The 21,905-nt window shown below is 38.1% G+C and overlaps 1 protein-coding gene across 2 annotated transcripts in view; it reads right to left on the bottom strand.

Moving 5' to 3' along the window:
- The window catches only part of LOC139473420 (sodium/potassium-transporting ATPase subunit beta-1-interacting protein 3-like), a 29,509-nt gene extending 11,825 nt beyond the window's left edge, over window positions 1–17,684 (bottom strand). For both annotated transcript variants that reach the window (XM_071255992.1, XM_071255997.1), the window contains exons 1-3: window positions 17,508–17,684; window positions 9,812–9,949; window positions 343–423 (exon numbers count right to left, since the gene is read on the bottom strand). In XM_071255992.1, the coding sequence (XP_071112093.1) occupies window positions 343–423; window positions 9,812–9,949; window positions 17,508–17,579 (291 nt within the window). In that variant the 5' untranslated portion in view covers window positions 17,580–17,684. The remainder of the gene's footprint in view (window positions 1–342; window positions 424–9,811; window positions 9,950–17,507) is intronic.
- Between the last annotated feature and the right edge of the window lie 4,221 nt (window positions 17,685–21,905).

Below are 21,905 nucleotides of genomic sequence, written 5' to 3'. Positions count from 1 at the left end.
TATCATAATGCATAAATCCCCTATAATATGGATCTAGCAAGGTCTATCCTATCCGGGTTTACCATGTGCTTCATGCATGTTTTTCTACACTGATCATGAAATTCCAGCCTACCAACCACAAGGCTATACCACCCCATCTCACAAAGCAGTGATGTACACCACTGAAGCTAATGCCAAATATTTACTCTTAACTTCATTTTATTTCCTAGGCCAGAGCATTTGTGGTGAATCTGACTCATTCGTAGTGCAGGTACACCTGTCTTCACACACATAAGGCAAGTACAGCGAGCCTTCATTTCTCCACTTGCCTGGCTAGTCCCGACAGACAGCATCACAACTTACCCTCCTCAATACTCCCACCTCCAGATAGATGCAGATAACAAAGAGGTTCCAGCCCAGCCATAACAAGCTCCAGACTGTATACTGAAACACAAAATATTAGTGTTGAGATCATTCATCAACATTAAAAATCTTTCTTCTTCTCACTCATCATCAAACTCCATTTACAGTCGCCTTGAGAAACACCTTGGCTGAATGATTAACGATTAATGATTAATGGGTATTGTCAACCCTGTAATCAGTTATAGTTATTCGGATAACATCCAAGGATTCATCTACTGCATCCAATGATTCACATCCAGTTGCGGAGGGAGGTCTGCTCTGATTTATCTTCAGGATGGTATTTGCATATGGTCACGCGTCACAAATTGCTAATTATTTTCACTTCACATAAATGATCTTCTGTTGTATCTTTTACAGACCCCAGAGCATACAGTAATAATATTATCACCCCCATTCTATTCTCATCCCCTTCTCAGGTCAAACAGGTTGAACCATCCAACTTTATTTCCATCAGTCTGCTTCTGAGTTGCAATCTATTATAGCTAAAATGGATAGAATTATCATAAAACCGCCTGCATGTTATAAAGAAAAAGCAGGCCACTGTAACATGATAATGCCCTCATATTGCTTGATGACGGGCCATTATCACGCCTGATATTAGGTGATGTCATAGGATAGGAATAGGTGACGTCACGTTCAATAGTGATGTCATCTGGTTTGTTCTATGACGTTTCCATATTTGTAAAAGTCGGTCAGAGACATTCATGTTGATTGCAATAAACGTTTCAAAACCTATATTGTTGTTTCTTTTTATATGATAAGAAATTCCATCCATTATAGCTATAATAACAGTAACGCTATTTCAGGGCATTATCATTTGCAGAAGCCCTCGGTCATTTCAACTGCCCTCCTTCGGGCACTTAATGGAAGACCTCGAGCTTCTGCAAATGATAATGCCCTGAAAAATAGCATTACCCTTATAGTTGATTTGGGTTGCACTTCCACAATATTTTCACATAGTTGTCATAGATTTCGCGTCAACATTTATTCAGCGTGACTTAAAAGTCGCATACATCTAACAGTTACACTTTCAATAGTATCATCTACATAGACACTCACATTGACACAACAAGAATAAAACAATGTTGCATTGCTTAAATACAATTATCCACCAAACCTTTTACAACAGTTGCTATTTCATGTCATCACTCTGAATATATTAAATTACGACTATTACACAGTGTCTCCCACATGCCAATGAAATGAACAGCTGAAGGATATATAAATGCACTCATTCCTCTTAAAGTCGACAATAAACAGAACTACACAAGTATAATGTAATTTCTCCTAAGTAGACAATTAACAGAAATACATAAACATAAATGTAATTAGTATTTTTTTCAGTTGACATTGCACATTATCATAACCCTTTATGTTATATTTCAAAGACTGAAGGAGTTGCCTGGATAATGTTAACCTACTATCATGTACTATAGGGGCAACCCCTAAATTTTAAACGATGTTCATACCAAAATCTACTGATTCCAAGATAAAATTTTGGGCTGTATCAGTATGAGTTTGACAAAGGTTAAAAGTTATGATTTCTTAGAAAAACCCTTAAAATGCGGCCTGCATGTTATGATAACATCACCAGGGATAATATGTCATCACAGACTTAGCTATCTACTTAACATGCTTAGCAAGCATCAAGGAAATAACATTCAACATCCATGTCTGTTCCTGCTCTGCATGTCCGCATGACATCAAGTCAATAAGCTTCACAAATATAACTCACTTTATGAGAGACATACTATGTAACAGTCAATAAACATTCCCGTAGTTCCATGCTGAGTGAAAGATAGCAACAGGTGTGCACGGGTGCTTGCAGTTTCTCTAAATGTTGGAGACAAACATTGCTATTGCTTTTAATGTATAATAGTAAGATCTCATATGATTAGAATTAACTCACTGCTAGATTAATTTCCTGAGGTTGTAAACATGTTGTGTATAATGAAACTTCTTCTAGGTATTGATATGGATGGCCTGTATTAGTCATACTGGGGCAAGTCAAGAGAAGTCAGAGCAGCGTACAATACCTATGCAGTCCTGTTCACCCAAGGCTACAAGGGGCGGCTGAAAGGTTCCGAGGCATAACTATGAAGAATGAATGGTATGCCCTGAACAATTTGCATGTACAAAGCACAATACGTCCCATGTTTACAGGCTGCATATGAACAAAATACACAACCAGAAAGCATATTTCTGTAGGTATTAAAGTGAATAGGTATACCCTGTTAATGTAAATAGACAAAAAGGGCTACCAGACAGTCATCAAGTTTCTCCAACCAAAAGGGCTAACTCCAACAGCCATCCAAGCATACATGGTGTCATCAGTCAAAGGTCAGACCATTAATAGCTAACATTATGCTAATCTGCTTAGGCAACAGCGTGAGAACACAAGGCTCAACATCAGAAAAACCTATGCACAAGTCTGTTGGTGCAAAGCATTGATCTCATTGAACTTCCTCCATCTTCACCGGATTTGGTGAACATTCTCTGTATTCACCAAATTTCCACCTATTCCCAAACTTGCCATGCATTGACACAAATGATGACATCATTTCAGTCGTAGAAGACTTCCGACACTGCCAGGAAAAGCGTTCAACACCAGTGGGATCCAGGCACTCCAGAAGTTGGCAGATCTCAGAGAGGATATGTTAAAATATGATTTGCAACCACCTTCATCAACGCAGTCCATCATAGTTCGGTTCAGAACTTTTCATATCAAATGGACTAGTCTAAATCAGTTTGATTTATTCAGATACACTAGTAGCAATTTTTATCACTCACCACTTATCTGATTATATCCTTCAAATGACACGATAATTTTCACAACCAGGACAAAGTTAATTCTTTTCATCACAGACACATTTCAAGCCAGTTCTGAAGAAACTAGTACTTAACACAACCAGGTTAGACATTCCTATTTGTTTAAGGTGCAAAGTTCAGTAGGCTAATGTGTTTGGCCAAATTGATACATAAAGGGCTCGTGAAATATCAGGTGAGGTGATGTTCTGCGTTCGAAGATTATGTGTGGCTGCTTGCACTAGTCTGAAATTATGTCGGTTTATAGCCCACTGAGATACCAAGCAGCAGTTTGACATGGATACCCCACTCAGACATGTTATACAGGCTCCAAGCCGACCTATCCTTGTCTTATTTCAATAATGACCAAGAACAGGCAGGGTAACAACATCTTTAAACATCTTTTGGTATGACACAGTCAGGAATCAAACCCCAAATCTTACGCTCTCGGGGGGGGGGGGGGACACTCTACCACTAGACCATGGAGACACTATGAGAACTGCTAAAGCCCAAGTGTCAGTATGTGTGTATTGCATGCTTGAGTCTACGTTATCCCTCTTTCCTTTAGACCTTGAACTGCCATATCAACAACCCAGACAGAACCTATTCATCCTTTCATACATTCCAGTGTGCAATATCTTATCATGCTTTATGGTACAAGTAAACATGAATGCATCAAGTTAAATGTAGGTATGATTATTTAATGGGAGGATAAATTCATTTGTTTACTCTTCTTGTTTAGAATTACCTCACAACCTGATGGATCGCTGCGAAGTTGTGGCAAATGTTTGGGTCCCACAGTGTAGCCTTACAAAGATGAGTCACTGGGAAGTGAGCTAACCCTTTCAGGGACATAAATAGGCCCCTATAATTGTCACTAACTGACTAATGTGGCTTTCGCATACTGATGTGCAATTCTGAACCATTATTTTCTCAGCATGAATTCATTCAGGCTGACATCATTGTGAGCTTATTTTCCTCAAGGGATAATATATGTATGTGACAGAGCAAAGTGAATAGACACTTCCTTTGCAACAATGACAACCTGATGTGACCTTTCAAAAACAGTGCTTGCAGTGAACATAAATTTGACTTCAACAGTTTAAATTATACAATGCTTTCCAGTAAGCAAAGGCTGCTCTGGTCATAAAAACATGACTATTCACTCCCAGTGTTTCAAATTAGGAATGCAGTCTGTGCCAATAACATGGGCCTACTAGCCTGAATAAGTATAAGGGCATTATTTTCAGTATTATTTAACCTTAGCATATTGAGTCCTGGGCTAGTAGAAGCTGATCTCACTGAACCACAAGACATTTGTCTTGACATGGATGAGAAACTAAGGACTCTGTCAATGATAATAATATAGACTCATGGCTGAGTGACTACATGCACCCTTTACACCAGCTTCAATCTAATTGGACTTCTGTCAGTGATCTTAAGTTTACCAACTAGGACCAATCATTTGCATAACTGTCTTTAGTTTCATTAACCAAGTGAGTGAAGGGCTACAAACACCATACAAGTCTTATTTTGAATTTTTAAACATTGAGAAAAACATTTTGTATACCCTCCAACATGCTAAAGCAATCATCATCTATGACATCTTACATGACATTCTGGCACATATATCATATCCCTGGAAGGAAAACATCAAGTTCACCAAAAAAGTGCTTGACAAGACTTCTTAACCACCTAACAATGCTAACCCTCAATTCAACATGTTCACATTGAATCATCATTGATAGACACAGCAAGCACTCTATTTGTCCAATACCAGTGAAGATTTCACACGATTTAAGAAGTGTTCTCACAAAATCTAGTTACTTAACATAAACCACCAGTCCAAAATGAGAGGTGGACTATATCGATTTGACCACTGGTGTCTACCCTTGGATTCATCACAGAAATGTCTTGAACATGCACACTTTTTGAGCTACAGATCAACAGATGGGTACTTTCTAGTCAAGTTCCATGTGTCAGAGATAATCATGTGTAGGGATTTAGGGTAAAAATACAGTTCCCCAGCAATCCTGAAGCGACTAAATGAATCCTGTGGTCAGACGCGGTGACTTGGTTGATTGTGTACCATCGTATCACAATTGTGTGGATCAATGTCAATAATGTCAATCACAGTATTATTTGGATATTTACAGACTACCATCTTTCCGAGTTCGACATTCAACAACAAACACATGCGTGGATGAATATCTCTGGCCAACAACCCCCACACACTCAAACAAACAAACAAACACACACCTATTTGATGTAATAATGCTAGACACTTAGAGAGCTATATCGGTTAGTGACATGACCCAGACACAACACAGCATGTCCATGGACACAATGGTGTTAGGAAAGAAGAATAATTTATAGTTTTAATGATCCAGTTCTTCCCTAGCAAGCTATCTCTTCCTAGCCTGATAGAGACCACAGCTAATCACATACAGAGTGGACTTTGGACTCAGCTGGATTCCGTGGGGGCAATCTACAGCATAGAGGCAGCTTGTGGCAACAGGACAATATTCTCTCATGCAATGCAAAGGGTTTATTGATTTCCAAATGTTTAATTCAAGCTGGCCTTAGTTACAATGGCAATAAATATGATAAAGTAAAAATGGTACGAAATGACTTCAAGCATTTGTTTATGTGGGCACTTGAGGAGGTACATGAATATTTATTCAGTAATGCAAGATCATTCAAGCATGGAATTTCTGTGGCCATTGTAGTTTTTTGTACATTGTTTTATTGAAAAAACAAGTGTTTATTGAGAAACTGACCGAAACGATCATGATAGATTTTTATAACATATAATCCATGAATTATCGAAGCACAGTATTCCCACTGAAGTTTTCAAAATGGCAACATGAAACGGTTGCAATATTCCTACCAGTATCAAACTGCTTCAGTACATATCATGATATATTACGATGGTAACCTTTAGAGTACTTCATAAAACTTTTATTACTTTACCATCTTAAGTTTTCCCCACTGTTAAATGAGTGTTAGTGCTGCAGTCTTTGAATTTTGCCAATAGTCCAAAGATGAGACGAGAAAAATGTATGTCTTAGCTTAGCTCATACCATAGACTAACATTCAGTCTATGAATCTAACATTACACAATACCCTTCTGGACGCTTATATTAAACAATAATTTTTCCAAAGTTGATTTCATATATGGAATAGAGCTAGCAAGAGCTGGCTAGACTTGCTTTTCTATACATATCTAGATTTTGTTTTCTTTCATAAAATCAATATATTCATAAGTCATGGTGCAGGACATCTCATGTCAAGTTCATGGGTTCACATCATAATCCAGTGACCAGGCAACAGGAAAGTTCAGGCTGGAAGATATCGAGTGAAGATAATGATAAATGCAGACAAACCAAAGATTACTATACTAGTACCAAGATTTCTATGAGGATTAAAACAATTCAATCAAAGATTGCTTCTGATCAATTGACCAAATCATACTGTGTCATGGTTGAACTCTCAATGGATGTTGAATAATATATGAAGCACTAGCAATCAAATGTATGGAAACAAACTAACACATCTGATGCTTTGGCTGAGAAGCTAATGTAGTAACTTCTACTAACAGATGTCTATCAAGAATTTTTTAAAATACATTATCTGAACTCAATTTATTGAACAGTCCGACAAAAAGCACTCATCTCACACAAACTTAAATCAAAAAAGGGTAAAGACCCCACAATGATCAGAGTTTTAAAAAATACAAAACATGATGAGTAGATAAATATCATTGTGTAAAATCAGTCAAAGTTCAAACTGAAGGGGAAATACCAAAGGGAAATACAAATAAATGTGTGTAAATCACATCCTTTTCTCAAGATGACTGCCTATATTACATTCAAATTAGTTTCATTTGCAAATCGGTCTGAAGAAATAAATGTGGAGCCTAATGCGCATAGTGAGCATGATAACACAATTCATTGAGATCTTTGCAATACATTTACATTACACCCACGTAGCTTATGGAATTTCAATTAAATATGTGAAAGATTATTCCACTTATTTCACATGGGCATCAAACAATGTGTCAAAATCATTATCATGATTATGGTACGGTAAATTCATGTTGAATATAACTCTTATCAAACAAGAAAAGTTCATTCCAGTTGAGCAAATGACAAAACCTGCATTTACAAAGTAACTTCCTGAAAGAAACCACCTAATTGATTATCCATATGTTGAGCCTGTCTTCCACGAAACAAGTCCCAATTGAACATGTTGAACAAACAGTAACTTGTTTTATCAATCATGGCTAGTTCCTAAGAAAAATAAACAAATCCCAATCACCAACATGACTAAATATAATTTAACAAACAATCTATTTGTCTTTTTTCAACCAAGGAAGGAAATCCGTTAGGAAATCATCCACAGCCACATCCAGAAGATAACATATCACCAGATTTTGCTTTATATATGCTGAACAGTTTAATCACTGACATGATGAACTAACGTCACTGTTGTGGATTGAGGTAAGAATTCCACGCACTGTGTACAACATGCTCGTCTCAGTGTCCCTGTATGTCTCCACATGTTGGATGATGGGAGTAAGGATTATCCTGCCAGATTATAACAGATCATCCTTAATCCACCTCCAGTGGTCACCCACATCAAGTGCCACATAGCCTTCTCTCACACAGCTGCAGTGCTACACATGGTCAATACACGTAATCCTATTACCAGTATTAGCATAAGAAGTCAAGGCTAGTCCAAACATCTTAGCATGCAGGAGTTGTCAATATTTACATTGCATTTCGACATGTATTCAGCCATATAATGTTAGAGAACAATGAATATCAGACCTTACTCTAACCAACAACATTGAATAAGGTGATCAGTTAGAGGGGCCTATTGACAGGATCAAGTTTTACTTGCCCTAACAATGTCAAAGATATCTTTAGTATGGGACAGATTGCCACATGTGACTATTCCGATCCCTTAGTCAATTAGACTACAGCTGATCCCCAAAAGCTAGTAGTCTAGTGCAAGCCAGATTATCTACTTACCTGGGCATCTGATCATGTTAATGAACCAAATCAATTAATCTTCTTATCACTGGCCAAAAATATGTCACATCAGCACTTTGTTCACACATTTCCTTCCACTTAAAAAATGAAATTAGTAGAACACATTTATTCCCTCACAACACACTATGGCACATCATAAATGCAGTCTGTGCTAAAATCAATTGAGTCTTCACGAACATGACAGTAAATAATCAAAATTTTCAATTTCCTTCGGGATAATGATTATTCCTTCAGTCGACAATCAATGAATATCCAATAAATGTCAACATTTATTTTCATATGATCCAGATCATCCAATACTAACGGGGATTAACAATTACTTGACTACCCCTTGGCTTGTAAAACTGAGTAGTATACCTCAGGGACATGCATCCAGATTGGGATCAACAGTTGTACCAAGTATCTCGGCTGTGTGACTTACCAGAACAATCTTCATACATCATAAATCTACATATAGAAGCAGCTGTGGGCCTTGCTCCTACTATGGTAATTAACCATGATGCTGATACCAATGAGTATTGATTTCCCCTATCCGGGATATATCACCACAGTAACCTGGCGTACGTCATTCCACAAGGACATATCTACCCACATAAGGTATTTCAGTTCAAGTGAACCCAACCAATAACAGCTCACAGTACAGCCTTCAACTTTATCTGGGCAAAGTCAGAGCACCTTAACTTCAGGGAACAATTTATTGATGCTTCAGGATAATAAACAGCTAGGTGTCAACATGGTTAAACAAAAATAAGTGAAACCTAGAATGGTCAGGGCTTATAATGCAAACTTCCCTCTCTTTCACATCCTGAAGAGATCTCTAATTTGCCTTGCTGCTTGTGATTATATGTCAAGCAGTGGCGCAGCAGCTTGTAGTACCAGTAGTATCCATCAAAATATTTCCGTAAGAGCAACTAGGTTCTAAGTTACAATGCATAAAAAACACTGCACCTAATCCTATGAAAAGGGGTCTAGTACATGTAGAACCTGCGAGTAGGCTTCATCTTCACGAGGTAAGTGAGTTAACTGACTATAAAAGTCTAGTTTCCACCCTTGCCAAACTTGGTTGGAATTATGGAGTAATATTGTGGCTGGAGTAACGTGTCTATGCATAGTCCAATCAAACATCCAAACAAAATTGGCATTCGGTTCATAAACAACATGGCAACTGCAGAGAAGATTTCGGTCATTTGCAGGATTTGCAGAGCATGTGGACAGATGTTTACCGAATCTTTTCATGTTTTTTAATCAAGGTGCTCAAGTGGTTTGATGTACTTTGCGAGGTAAGACCTATTATATGACAAAATAGATCTTGTCAGTTGATTATCGATCAGACTGTCTTGAATGGGTGTCACCATTTTGTTTGAAGCAAATGCAAGTCAAATGACGGATGGAATCCGATAGGAGCGACATAGAACGGACATAACTTCCAATCACAACTGGTGACGCTCAATCGAGCCACGAAATTCAAGCCTAATTCAGCAAGGGTGGAAGCTGGACTTTTACAGTCCCTTGCCTTAGATGGTAGGCTTAAGTGACCAGTGACTCACCACAATTATAAACCTTGGTCTGTACTGACAGGTGCCGAACAGGCCAATGATGACACAAAACAGCTGGAAGAAGTTGCCAATGATGGGCGCCCACATGAAGCCAAGAAAGTCGAACACCTGCCTCTCAACTGTGCTCACCTGTAACAAAAAAAGAGGATGAAAATATCAGCCATAACAGTACATGTCACCCACCTTGGGATAACAATACGAGGCAATTATATACCCGTTCTGGGCTGCAGTTTTCTGTCAAACAGATGTAGAGGGGTGGATTTAACTGCTGACCCGTTCAAATTACAAAGGACTTGTTGAAATGTAAACTAGATGGCCCATCTGGGTAGTTAAAATTTCACACCTTCTCCATGAATATTCAAATTTTTATTTGACACTGCTTGTGAATCATGTAATTTCAATGAGAAATTATTTAGGGGGGGTGGGGTGAGGTAATGTGAATGATTAACTCCAAGAAAAATATATGTCTATCATCTCAGTAGAATGACAACCAGTGCCAGTTTGTAATGTTGTGTTCTTTATTTGCCTACCACAAAATGAGGATTATGTAAGCCAAGATCTAATCTCAGAGTGCAGGAAAAGGCATTTTAAGGGTGGGGAATTCTAAAATTTTAGTTGTTGGCCAGTTAGTTTGAAGAAGGGCCGATAACTTTCAAAAGGAGCAAGCCCTGCTGGCTACATACAAATTTGTTGTTAAATCTACCACTGATCTACACAAGATAAGTGCAAGAACACAAGAAAAATATGTTTTCAATAGGCTCCAACTGCTAATTGCAATATGAACACAATTTTTGAATCAGGACCCCGATCAAATTCAGCTTATCAATGAAAGAATTACCATATATTTATAAATAACTGTATGATTAACATAATGTTGATTCCAATATGCAAGGCTATTCATGCAGGTTTGAGTGGTGACACCCACATTCAGTTATTAACACAAATATTTCCTGTATGTTCAGAATAATTGTCTTTCCTTAAAACATATCGTGATCCAAAAATCTAGACCACATACACCCTCAGTCTCACAAATTATACTGACATATCAATCCACTTATTTAAGACTAATGTCTTACTTCCCACACCATGTTAATATCAAACGAAAGCCTCACAAAATAATCTGATGGTTAACAATGTCTACTTCATCACATTTAGAACTACCAGAATCTCCAAGTCTTTAATCTTGTTCCTGTTTTTCTGGCCTCAGTATTGACTGATAAATAAACTGGTACATACAAAGTGTTCCTAAACAAGTACACCAAATTTATTTATGAAGAAACCATCTGCAGTGTACAAAATTTAAGAGGTCATGGGGCCCTTGAGTGAGTGAGTGAGTGAGTATGGTTTTACGCCGCTTTTAGCAATATTCCAGCAATATCATGGCGGGGGACACCAGAAATGGGCTTTACGCATTGTACCCATGTCGGGAATCGAACCCGGGTCTTCGGCGTGACGAGCAAACGCTTTAACCATTAGGCTACCCGACCGCCCCTGGGGCCCTTGAGGTCTTCTCCTGTGGTTACCAGGTATTTGAATCTGGTTACCCCCAACACATGCCCCCAATCCTGACCTTTTAACATAAGGGTTATGAGAAGAATCCTTTGACTTTTATGCTTAATTATGACCTGTCAATATCGGCTAGCAGATGATACAATATGCAGCGGAGTTAGACAGAGTTAGATATAATTCAGAGTGACTGACAATCCTAGACTCTTGATCACATTAAAACAGTGATTTCCACATTAGCTAGTATGCATATTGTCTTGACATTCTGTAATCTGTAGACTAATCGACTTAGATGGGTCACTGCCAACATCCAAGAATGTGTGAAAATCAATACTTCTGTCCTTGGAGAGTATTTTTTCAAGAATGTATCATTACTTTTATATACATGATGTATGCATACATGCAAGTTAACTATGGCCATAATACAAGGCCATATGTAATACTTCCGAAGAAAGGAAAGGGTCAAACAAAACAAGATTTCTGAGTTAATACATACAGTTATTTTACCATGTCTACAGTAGAAAAGGTAACTGCCTAAAATAAAATTAAAATAATGATTCAGAACAAAACAGTTGTCAGGAAACAATAAATTCATCATTTATTCTCCCACACTACAGCATGGAAAACAAACACGCTCAAGATGATTTTTTTTTTTAAAAAGAAGAAGACTACCCTGTCACAGCAGTAACTGATTGGATGTCAAAAACTTTACCTCAACCATCTTAAAAAATGTTAAAACCTCACCAACTGATGAGGGCAAAGAAAATAACCAATGAGACATTACTGTCTGATAATGATTTTAGCTTTAATGCCCTTCTGCAGCACATTTGCAGAGACTGCTTTGACACCAGCCCCTATGCCACAGGCACAGTGGGCATGAAAGGTGATTGTAGCTTGAGAAGCTGAGATTGTAACCAATTCCAGAATAAGTCTGTTATCATGTGTATCTCTTTTATTTATTTATGCTAATACCTATGTGTCCAGTTACCTTTGATCTTGTTAATTTAAAACCAGCTTAAATACTGATTCTATGACTATCACCATCCATAACTACAAGGACCAGGTCCTGACATACAAGCTCTTGAACATGCTCAAAGTCTTTATATCATCAATTGCTTTCATAAGTAATCTCTCATTGACAATGTCCTCTACTGCCTAGTGTCCTTCATCATGTTTACACATGAATATCATATCACTGCTGTGTACATAGTAGTATACCACAAGAGACTTGACCAACTAGACTTTGATGTTTACATATGACGAAACCTGGTTAACCTACATGTGTGACAAAATAGTTCGTATACATATCTCCATGCACATGTTGTTTGTTTTTTATTACACTTTACAAACTAGTTAGAAGCAAGATCTGACTCCGTGCAAATTGCAACAATCTAAACCATCAAATCTGCAGCTGGTAACTGTGTCCTAATATACTGTGTTGAATAAATTGAAAACATAAAATGATGCCCCCAAAACATATTGGAGGAACAAAAGACATATCAATTATCCATATTGCTTTAGTCATAAACATTGATGTTGACAGTGTGGAGTAGTGCACTTGTCATGGTACATGGGCATGACGCAGATCCATATTTCTGAATTAATTCTATTCAGTAACATAGAGAGTTAGACACAGCCACTCGTCTGGCACTGGGGAAAATGTGGAGTTTTTTCTTCTCTAAAATATAGTTGTTAAAATGATTAAATCACTTACATAAGCCATTTTAAAAAGACCAATCTCATATGAGGATCATCTGATCATTTGGTTTTATCTGATGGCCTTTTTTGTCAACATTATCCGACGATCATTTTTGGCAACATTTGTAAAACCAAGTTTAGAGCAAGATCAGTGCAATTATAAGCAAGATAAAATACCTCCACATATACATGACATAGTGACACGTCAGCATGTAATTTGGAATATTCGGAAATGTACAGTGGAGTTGGTGAATTATACCAGCCATCTGACCATGCTAACACCAGTCACATGTCTCAACCTGGTACCAGTGTTTACACATGGGTGCACCACACTGCACACAGGCACATCCACAGGGAGGTGCAAGGGGAGCGCACACCCTATTTATTTACAGGTTACTTGTCAGCTTATGTGTATTTGTTTATGTTGTGACTCTGGATTGGCCTCTGCTACATTCAGTGCAAGCAGACAACAGCTATAAGCAGCTAGTGCTGGTCTCTGAACCTAGGTGGGTGTTACCTCTTATAAAAATACACATTACAGCTATTGCACAGGACATACAAATAACTTTTATACCTAACATACATCAAATACTTAACTAGCAAACAAATAAAACACTCAGGTTTTATAACTATTCTCTCCCTATACTGTATACCACAGATGTTGGTTGGCCAGGCAATAAATTTCATCATATTTTAACGTAATTTTCATGAATCTTCACAGGAAGGTCATTAGTTCTATTTGTTGAAAAGCAGATTATTTTCTGCTAAAGCCATTTTCAACTTGATCCCATTTGGACTCAAACAGACACCACAGATGAATCCAGTGGATACAGGAGTTGACCTTGTTCCCTAGACTAACATCTAGACTCTGAAATGAACATATCGTACAGAAAAAAACAACAGTTGTTAAATTATCTTAATAAAAATTAAATAAAAAGGAGCCCAGAGATGCTCTTTATTTTCAGATACTGCAGTAATCTAGACTTGCCAAACATTATAGACTTGCATGGGCTATATTTGATACATTTGTATCAGGGTCTGTAACACAGACTACAAGTTCCCATTGTCTATAGCAAAGCTTTGGGGTTTTCAGAAGATTACAGGATTAAATTCATCAAAATCTCAGTATCAAGGGCAAGAGATATGATATCGTTATGCATGGGATCAGCTATTATGAATGACTGAATAAATATGAACTTAAAATTAAGCATCAAATTATCTTGGTTTTAAAAACCCCCACAGTAATCACAAAACATTTTGCCTGTGTCACATGTTGGTGGGAAAAACAAAGTATACATTATGATTTTTATTTGTTTTTCCGTATTTGACAAAAATAAGATCAGTGAATCCTTGATTCAACATATGAATAAACAATAGTCTAGAAAGTAAAATACAGGGGCAGTCAGTTATTGAAAATCCAAATATTGGGGGGAGAGGACTTGCAACCTGATTGCAAGGACGATTACAACTTAGACATGTTATACAAAATCATAATTCACATTACAACCCATTGTAATCCACTGGCAAACTGCCATGGATCCATTCACAACCCATACAAATGTTCTCTACAGACCCGGTGTGCTTCTCCATGGTCACTATAATGCGACTTGTGTTTATTTTGTGTGTTTGAGACATTCAGCCCCTGAATGTGCAGGGCACATTGTGCAAATACTGGAGAAGTAACACTGCCACACAAGGACAGGGAGGTGACCAATCAACTCTTACTCACCAGATCCTTCTCATAAACAGGGTGTGACCATCACCATACGGATCTGAGAGATACTGAATTTATCACATACACACAGTATAGACATGGTGTAATACTATCCAAATTTCCTTTACTACGTCACAGTGTGTATCACAGTATTTATTGGGCAAATTGTGGGTCCTCTTTGGAATCTAGGATACGACCCCCAAAATCTTTTACTTTAAACAGTCAACATGTCTGGGCTATGACAAAGATCCAAAAATACACATACAAATGAAAATGTTATATCATCCTTATGTATACTACTGAAAAGACAGTTAACTATAGTAAAGTGGTACGTAACTTCTTTTGAGTAGTATAATAATTAAACATGATAAACTCAAATACAGAATGACAATGTCTAAAATTTAAGTTTTTTCACATGCAGATGCTTCACCACAGTTACCGATAACATCAAAATCAGTTGACACTTTCGTGAGGACAGATTTTACATGAACTTGGCTTACATATCCGCCAATTCTCAAATATTGAAATACTCAAACACGTTGAAAATGTATCTTCAAAACAATGAATTATGACTAATCATAAGAAAAAGAAAAACATATTTTGAAATTGGTATTATTTTTTCAACCTAGCACCCCCTCCCAAAAAAGAAAAAGACTGAAATGACCAAGTTTTCATGTGAAGTAACAAATCACACCACATGACCAACAAACCAAACAGGCATGAAGTAAGCCAGAACATTGTACTGTCCCGTTTAAAATTGACCCTTGTTGGAATGTCAGTGACCCTGACCTGACCCCCTTCTCCCAATCTCACTGACAATGGGGGACCTGACAATGTGGGTGTTTTCAGTGCCTTACAGTGTAATACTGATAACATCTTTCTATTTCCTTGCCTTTCAGTTTGCATCTTTCTAACAATAATCCCAGATAACCCAAGGGAAGGACTAAACTGTATTGACATTTATATGAACCATGTGAATTTGAATATATAGATTTGTATTGTATCATACTTGGAACAGTTTGAACATGTTGAATATTGTCTATATAATATTGAATAGAGTAAACATCTGTCTCCATCAAGCAGCTACTTAATTGCAGAAATATAACAGTAAATATACTTGTACGCTTATAAAATGTTGATAGTCGGTCACTTAGTTGTCACTAGTCAGCACATCTTAAAAAGTACTACTACGAAAATTATCTTATTTAAGAAATGACAAATTTCAAGAATTCAAATCCCTGAATGAATTTTGTAGTCTGCTAGATCTCAGTAGTCTGTAAATAATCAAGTAGGAAATCCAGAGTTTGGCAGTAAGCATTGTAACCATTCCATCATCAGCCTTGTACAACAAGTATGTAATATTTGGAACACATTCAGATCTAAACAAAACAAATATTCCACGAAAAGATGAAAATATTAAACCATGTAAACTGAATATCAGTTAGTGTAGATGTCGTAGATATTTAGTGCACAATAAGGTACCCTGGTCTGTACACAATGGGTGTTGGTTCAAATATTCAGACATTTCAACTTGCATTACACATAACATATCTGAATAAGTCACTACAAAAAAGTCTAAACCTAACCAAGTCACACAAGAAACAGCTATTGTCCTGAGCCAACAATGTCACAATTGTGAGCTATACACTACAACCAGCAGTAACAGTACTTCTGGGAATAGCCCAGGGCTGGCAGTAAAGGCATGTTATCAGATTATTGCATGGATCAGTGAGCACAATACTGCTATACAGGTCTACCTGTGCTAATTGCCACAATTTCACAAGCCCCACGAATGAAGTTAGCAGGAAACAGGACCTCTTTCTGTGCCTTACTACTGTTGTCAGCCACAAAATATGTCACTAGAGCGAAGCAGCGTTTGAATTTAAGCATGACAGTCGTGGGGTCCTTGTCAACCATGATAACAACAATGTTAAAAGCTAAAGATCATGAGATCCCTAGACTCAAATATTATAGCCGTAACTCTTAAGGACCCCAGGCCCCACCTTGCATTCGAACACTATAGAGGATTTACACTTTAACATGGACAACTCTTACAAATATCTTAGCAGCATTCAATAGGTTCAAATTTAAGCATGAAAAATCAAGATTACTCTTCATAACATTTCTGTTAACATTGGTTAATGGATGAACCACTGTTGAAAAGGGCTTTCAGGCTTCGGCCATTTTGTTGGCAGGTGACACGGATTACAATTTGGCGACTGAGAATGATTTATTGTAATGTCTGTGTCTACTACTGTCTACCAAGTCTACTGTCAATCATTACAGACACTGAGCAGATACAGCTATGTGATTAGTCATAACACTACCAGTATCATTTGCTAACATTAACCCATAGATATGTTACCACTAACCAATACAAAATTGGTTGATATCAGAAAATTAAAACTAAAAAATTCAGAAACTTTTTCATAATCATTTCAGTCACTAAAAAAACAAACATTTATATTCATCTGTGGAAACTAAACTTTGTTCAGGTTAATTATACTGTTTTTCATCTGGAGAGTGTTTTGACATTAGGTGCGCTCAAGATCACTATTTGACGTAATGACATACCGGGGCAGTGATAAGTAAACCAGTACTTTGATGGCTTAGAAGGCCTCTAGGTAACAAGTTTTGTCAACTGTATGTCAGTAACAGTGTCCTGCTTCCATACCTACGTGCCAACATAGTTTGTTTTTAAACTCGACCCCTTATTTGCGATTTGTGAATCATCTCGAGACGAGATTCAAGTCGCATATTTCAACTCACCAGTTGAACGCTGAACATCACGATCAACGTCGTGTGAACAGCTCTTGTGAAACACTTCTCCGATGACCCCATGATGATTGTTCACGTGAAATCCAGCAAGGAAATGTTCAAAATCATATTCAAAGTAAACCTACAATCTTCAGGTATTCATCTCATGTCGACTCCATCATGGTCACACCACCGTGCTGAGCCTCGGACTCGCCGCCGATCGTGTGAAAACGTAGTCCGCTTGTTTTGAGAAATATGTCTCACTATGAATTTGCAAATATATTTTTCATTTATATAAATAATATAATTCATATTATACCAGCAGTGTCTATAAATATTTACACCCGAACAATACTTCAATTCGGATTTGTGGCTGTTTGTGGCTGCATTTTTTAGATAGCAAAGGCGTAGTAATCAGTCGGACTAGTTAGTCGTTCTCAGCCGGTTTGTAAACAAATGAAAACATTGGATAAACATGTGTCTGGGGCGTGTCAACACCTATCGCAACCATTTGACGAATAATGCATTTAATTTAAGGGATAGCTGGTGATTAAATGTTATATATAAAAGAGAGCGTAAAGAAATCGAGGAATGTGACAAAAGTCAACATTTTCAATGAAGCCAGTACGAGTTGTCTGTCTACTATTTTCCTACCACTGATAGTACTATAACAACTTCCTACGCATGAGTGACATGAGATCCGATGTTTTTAACACGTTATACGATATGCAATTGACAAAAATATCAGTTCCTTGTCACAAAACTATTTTTGTATTTTATTTAGTCCTTTTTAGAAAATGAAATTGTTTCTAAAGCAATTAGATTTGTCTCAAAAACGCTCGTAAATCCACTTACAATAATCACAAGCGCAATTCAATATTGTATTTTACAGATGTATCGTTTTATGAGTTCTTATTTCAACATTTGCATGTCTGTGACTAAAATAACTTAGTCAGTAAAGGCTTTCGGGAACATGAGCAATTGTTTGCTTGTTGTTTAACGCCGCGCTCAGCAATATTCCAGCTATACGATGGCGACCTGTAAATAATCGATTCACGTATCTGGGAAACGGTAAATGCAATCAACAAAGCCACCGATCCTCTTTCAAGCATAGATCTAGGTTGCTGTGGGACCTATTTTCTTACCCTGAATACTCACGAGGTGTTCATATATTATTTGGAGATTCTGGGTTATAGACCAATTCCCCAGCATCTATATCTTGTCTCAATGAGTGTCTATATGTGGCCAAGTCGTCTAAGGCGCCGCGATTCGCTGTGCAGAGTTGCGTCCCTTGGACATGCCAGAAACCTTTGATTGTGGGTTCGAATCCCAGTTCGCCCCGATTATGTTTCTAGGTTGTTAGCACCATACCCATGCTCGTGGGTTTCACCGAAGTGGTTAACGTCTGAGACCTGCATCACTTCGGGCTTTCCTCCCACTTTAAGCTGACACGCCGCGATATAACTGGAATATACTGTTAAAAGCGGCGTTAAACCCAACTCACTCACTCACTCTATATGTGGATCTGATGGCCGGGCTCGGTGACTTGGTTTAATAACTGTATACGGTGTCATCGTATCCGGCAGCTTTACGTGCTACTCAAATTATCAGTCACTGGTTTGTCTGGCGCAGATTCGATTATGTACACCGTCATATTGCTGGAATATTGCTGAGTAATGTTATGCAACAAAGACATAAGACAGCCAGACGCGACTACAAGATGCTCCATTGAAATAGATGTGGACCCGTGAAGATACGGGTTAGAATAGGTCTTCAGCAACCCTTGCTTCTCGTAAGAGACGACTAACGGGATCGGGTGGCCAGGCTCGCTGACTTATAGTTGTTATGATATTATTATTAGTTACATGGTCCTCTGATTTGATATTTACCGTCAATGCTGTTGTGCATCTCCGTTTACGTTATTGTTGTTTAAGGGAAGCAAAAAATGTCTATTGGCCTAAGTGCGAGTTATGTCCCCTTGGATTCCCTGGACATGCATTGGTTCGAATATCATACAGCTTCAGTCCGATTATGATCCTTGCTCTGTCACACATTACGCTGTATTGCCGTGCTCGTAGGTTTCACCATATATAGTTACCAACAATGTCACGGAACTGACACGTCGTGATGTCTATACGCTGCAACTCATTCACCTTCCCCAAAACATATCCCAATGACAAACCCTGTAAGCGTACGTGCACATATATCTTATAAATAAGAACCTATTTAATTTTATGCTTTGAATCAATATGTCGACTTTGTTCCCATTACTAGGATAAACAGGTAGACTGTAAAGTTTCTCTTTTGTGGACTGTTTCTAAAAATGTCTCTGTTCTTGAGTACTAAAGAGCTGCTATTATTTGATAGTTTAATTTGCAGTCGATTTGTAGACGTACAGGTTTGGTGAGGTGAGGTGAAAGTGGGTTTAACGTCGCGTCCAAGATTATTGCACTTATATAGCGACGTGCATGTGCGTGTGTGTGTTTGTGTGGCTGCTGCTGCCGATTTATAGTGCTAGCTCACTGAGATACCATGCCGCAGTTTAACATGAATACCCCACTCAGACACAGTATACTGACTCCGAGCCGACCAGTCCTTGTTTTAGCCCCTTAATGCCGAGCGCCAGACAGGGTAACAACAAGTACCATTTTTTAACGTCTTGTAGTATGACGCGGCCGGGGATCGAACCCCGGACCGAACCCCGGACCTTCCACTCTCCGGGCGGACGCTCTACCACTAGACCACGGAGGCGGCACGTATAGGTTTGATATTCAGACAACGCCTTGTCCTGGTTTCTAATATTATAATTACACGATGACGATATTGTCTCAGTTTCACACAAGAAACTGATTGCAGCATCTGGACTTCGATTAGGAATGGGAACAGTGGCGGAATCCTACAGCTCCAGATGAGCCGGTAGCTATTTACTAACACGTTAGAAATTTCCTCTTTTAAAAAAACCGCCGGTAAAAATAAGTTACAGTGAATGATTTGAAAAATAGATATTATTAGATGAGTGTGCCTCAGTATAGTAGATATCAATGTTTGATTTGTTTGATACATTGAACCTTTTTCACTTGGAGGTGTTCTTTTAAATCTGCTTTGATTCAGTCAATGATCCCCCAGCCTTTGAATTGTCAGGTGACTGGTCATATGATAGAGAAACGTGCAACACTACCAAAGGATATTTACGCACACTGCAGTCTGACACTCATCCTCGTGTGGGAAAACGTTCTTGACTTGAAGCCATTGGCAGTCGAACTTTATATGTTGTACACGCGTATACGCTTTGATAGACACCACCAACTGTGGGAGACAAGAGGGGACAAAGAATATTGAACAAGAATTTGAAGACATTTATTCCACTCATGTCTCTCTAAAACTTGCAGATGTGGTAGGTGGCGAAGTACAGGCATCTAGATTGGAAGGCAATGTCATCCGCCTAACATTCCCATAGTGCAAATGCAGAGGACCACTTCCGGCGAAACTTTGCTGTGCAAGTGAGTATGGTTTTACGCCGTAAATAGCAATATTCCAGCAATATGAAGGCGGGGGACACCAGAAACGGGCTTCACACATTGTATTCATGGGAATCGAACCCGGGTCTTCGGCGGCGTGACGAGCGAACGCTTTAACCAAAAGGTTACCCGACCGCCCCTTGCTGTGCAAGAGATGAATATTGGTTTAAGGCTGACGATAGGATTGGATCGGCAATATTTAACGTGATGCCATAGACTATCATGTCTGTTTCAGATACTGATTCACTTGAATCTGATTGGATGTTTTGTGAAACAGATCTGGAAACGCCAACATCTCTCAAATCTGAAATCAAAGACGTATATAGATCGTTATATACGTCATTCCTGAAATCAAACCTTGGCAAAGACATTCTAATTTTGACAATTTGGACCCTTTCCTTTTTAAAATGCTGGATCCACCCTTGCAACCATACATCGGGAAAACCCCATCTAAACTTCTTGGGAACGTCAGCTAGACAACGTCAGATAAGTAGTTGATCGAGCAGACATTGCATCGATGTATAAGGATTAATAGTAGTTCCTGGTAGGTGAACGCATTTGCATATATATTTATAACGGAAAGTGTTATCGATGCAAAAGGCAGTCCGATAAACGTATGTGCAAATGAGCTTTTGTAAGATCTGTACATCGATGTTCAAAATGTGATATATCACTCTCTTGATGCGTGAGTGCTTCTGTTAAAAATAAAATGGATGTAAATTATTTGGCACTGCATCATAAATGGAGCTGTTCACGCAGGCTTGTCTTCAAATGCAGTTTCTAAAGTGAATAGCAATAGTTTTAATCTTCGATTATTTTAAGAATGACATTATAACATAAAAGAGTTTGTTACCCTCGCTTGTTTCCGTATTGTGAAGAGCACACATTAAGA

Source organism: Haliotis cracherodii, unplaced genomic scaffold (assembly GCF_022045235.1).
Source record: "Haliotis cracherodii isolate W230 unplaced genomic scaffold, xgHalCrac1.p SCAF_1, whole genome shotgun sequence".
Classification (NCBI taxonomy): domain Eukaryota; kingdom Metazoa; phylum Mollusca; class Gastropoda; order Lepetellida; family Haliotidae; genus Haliotis; species Haliotis cracherodii.
This window is presented reverse-complemented; position numbering and strand designations above follow the sequence as displayed.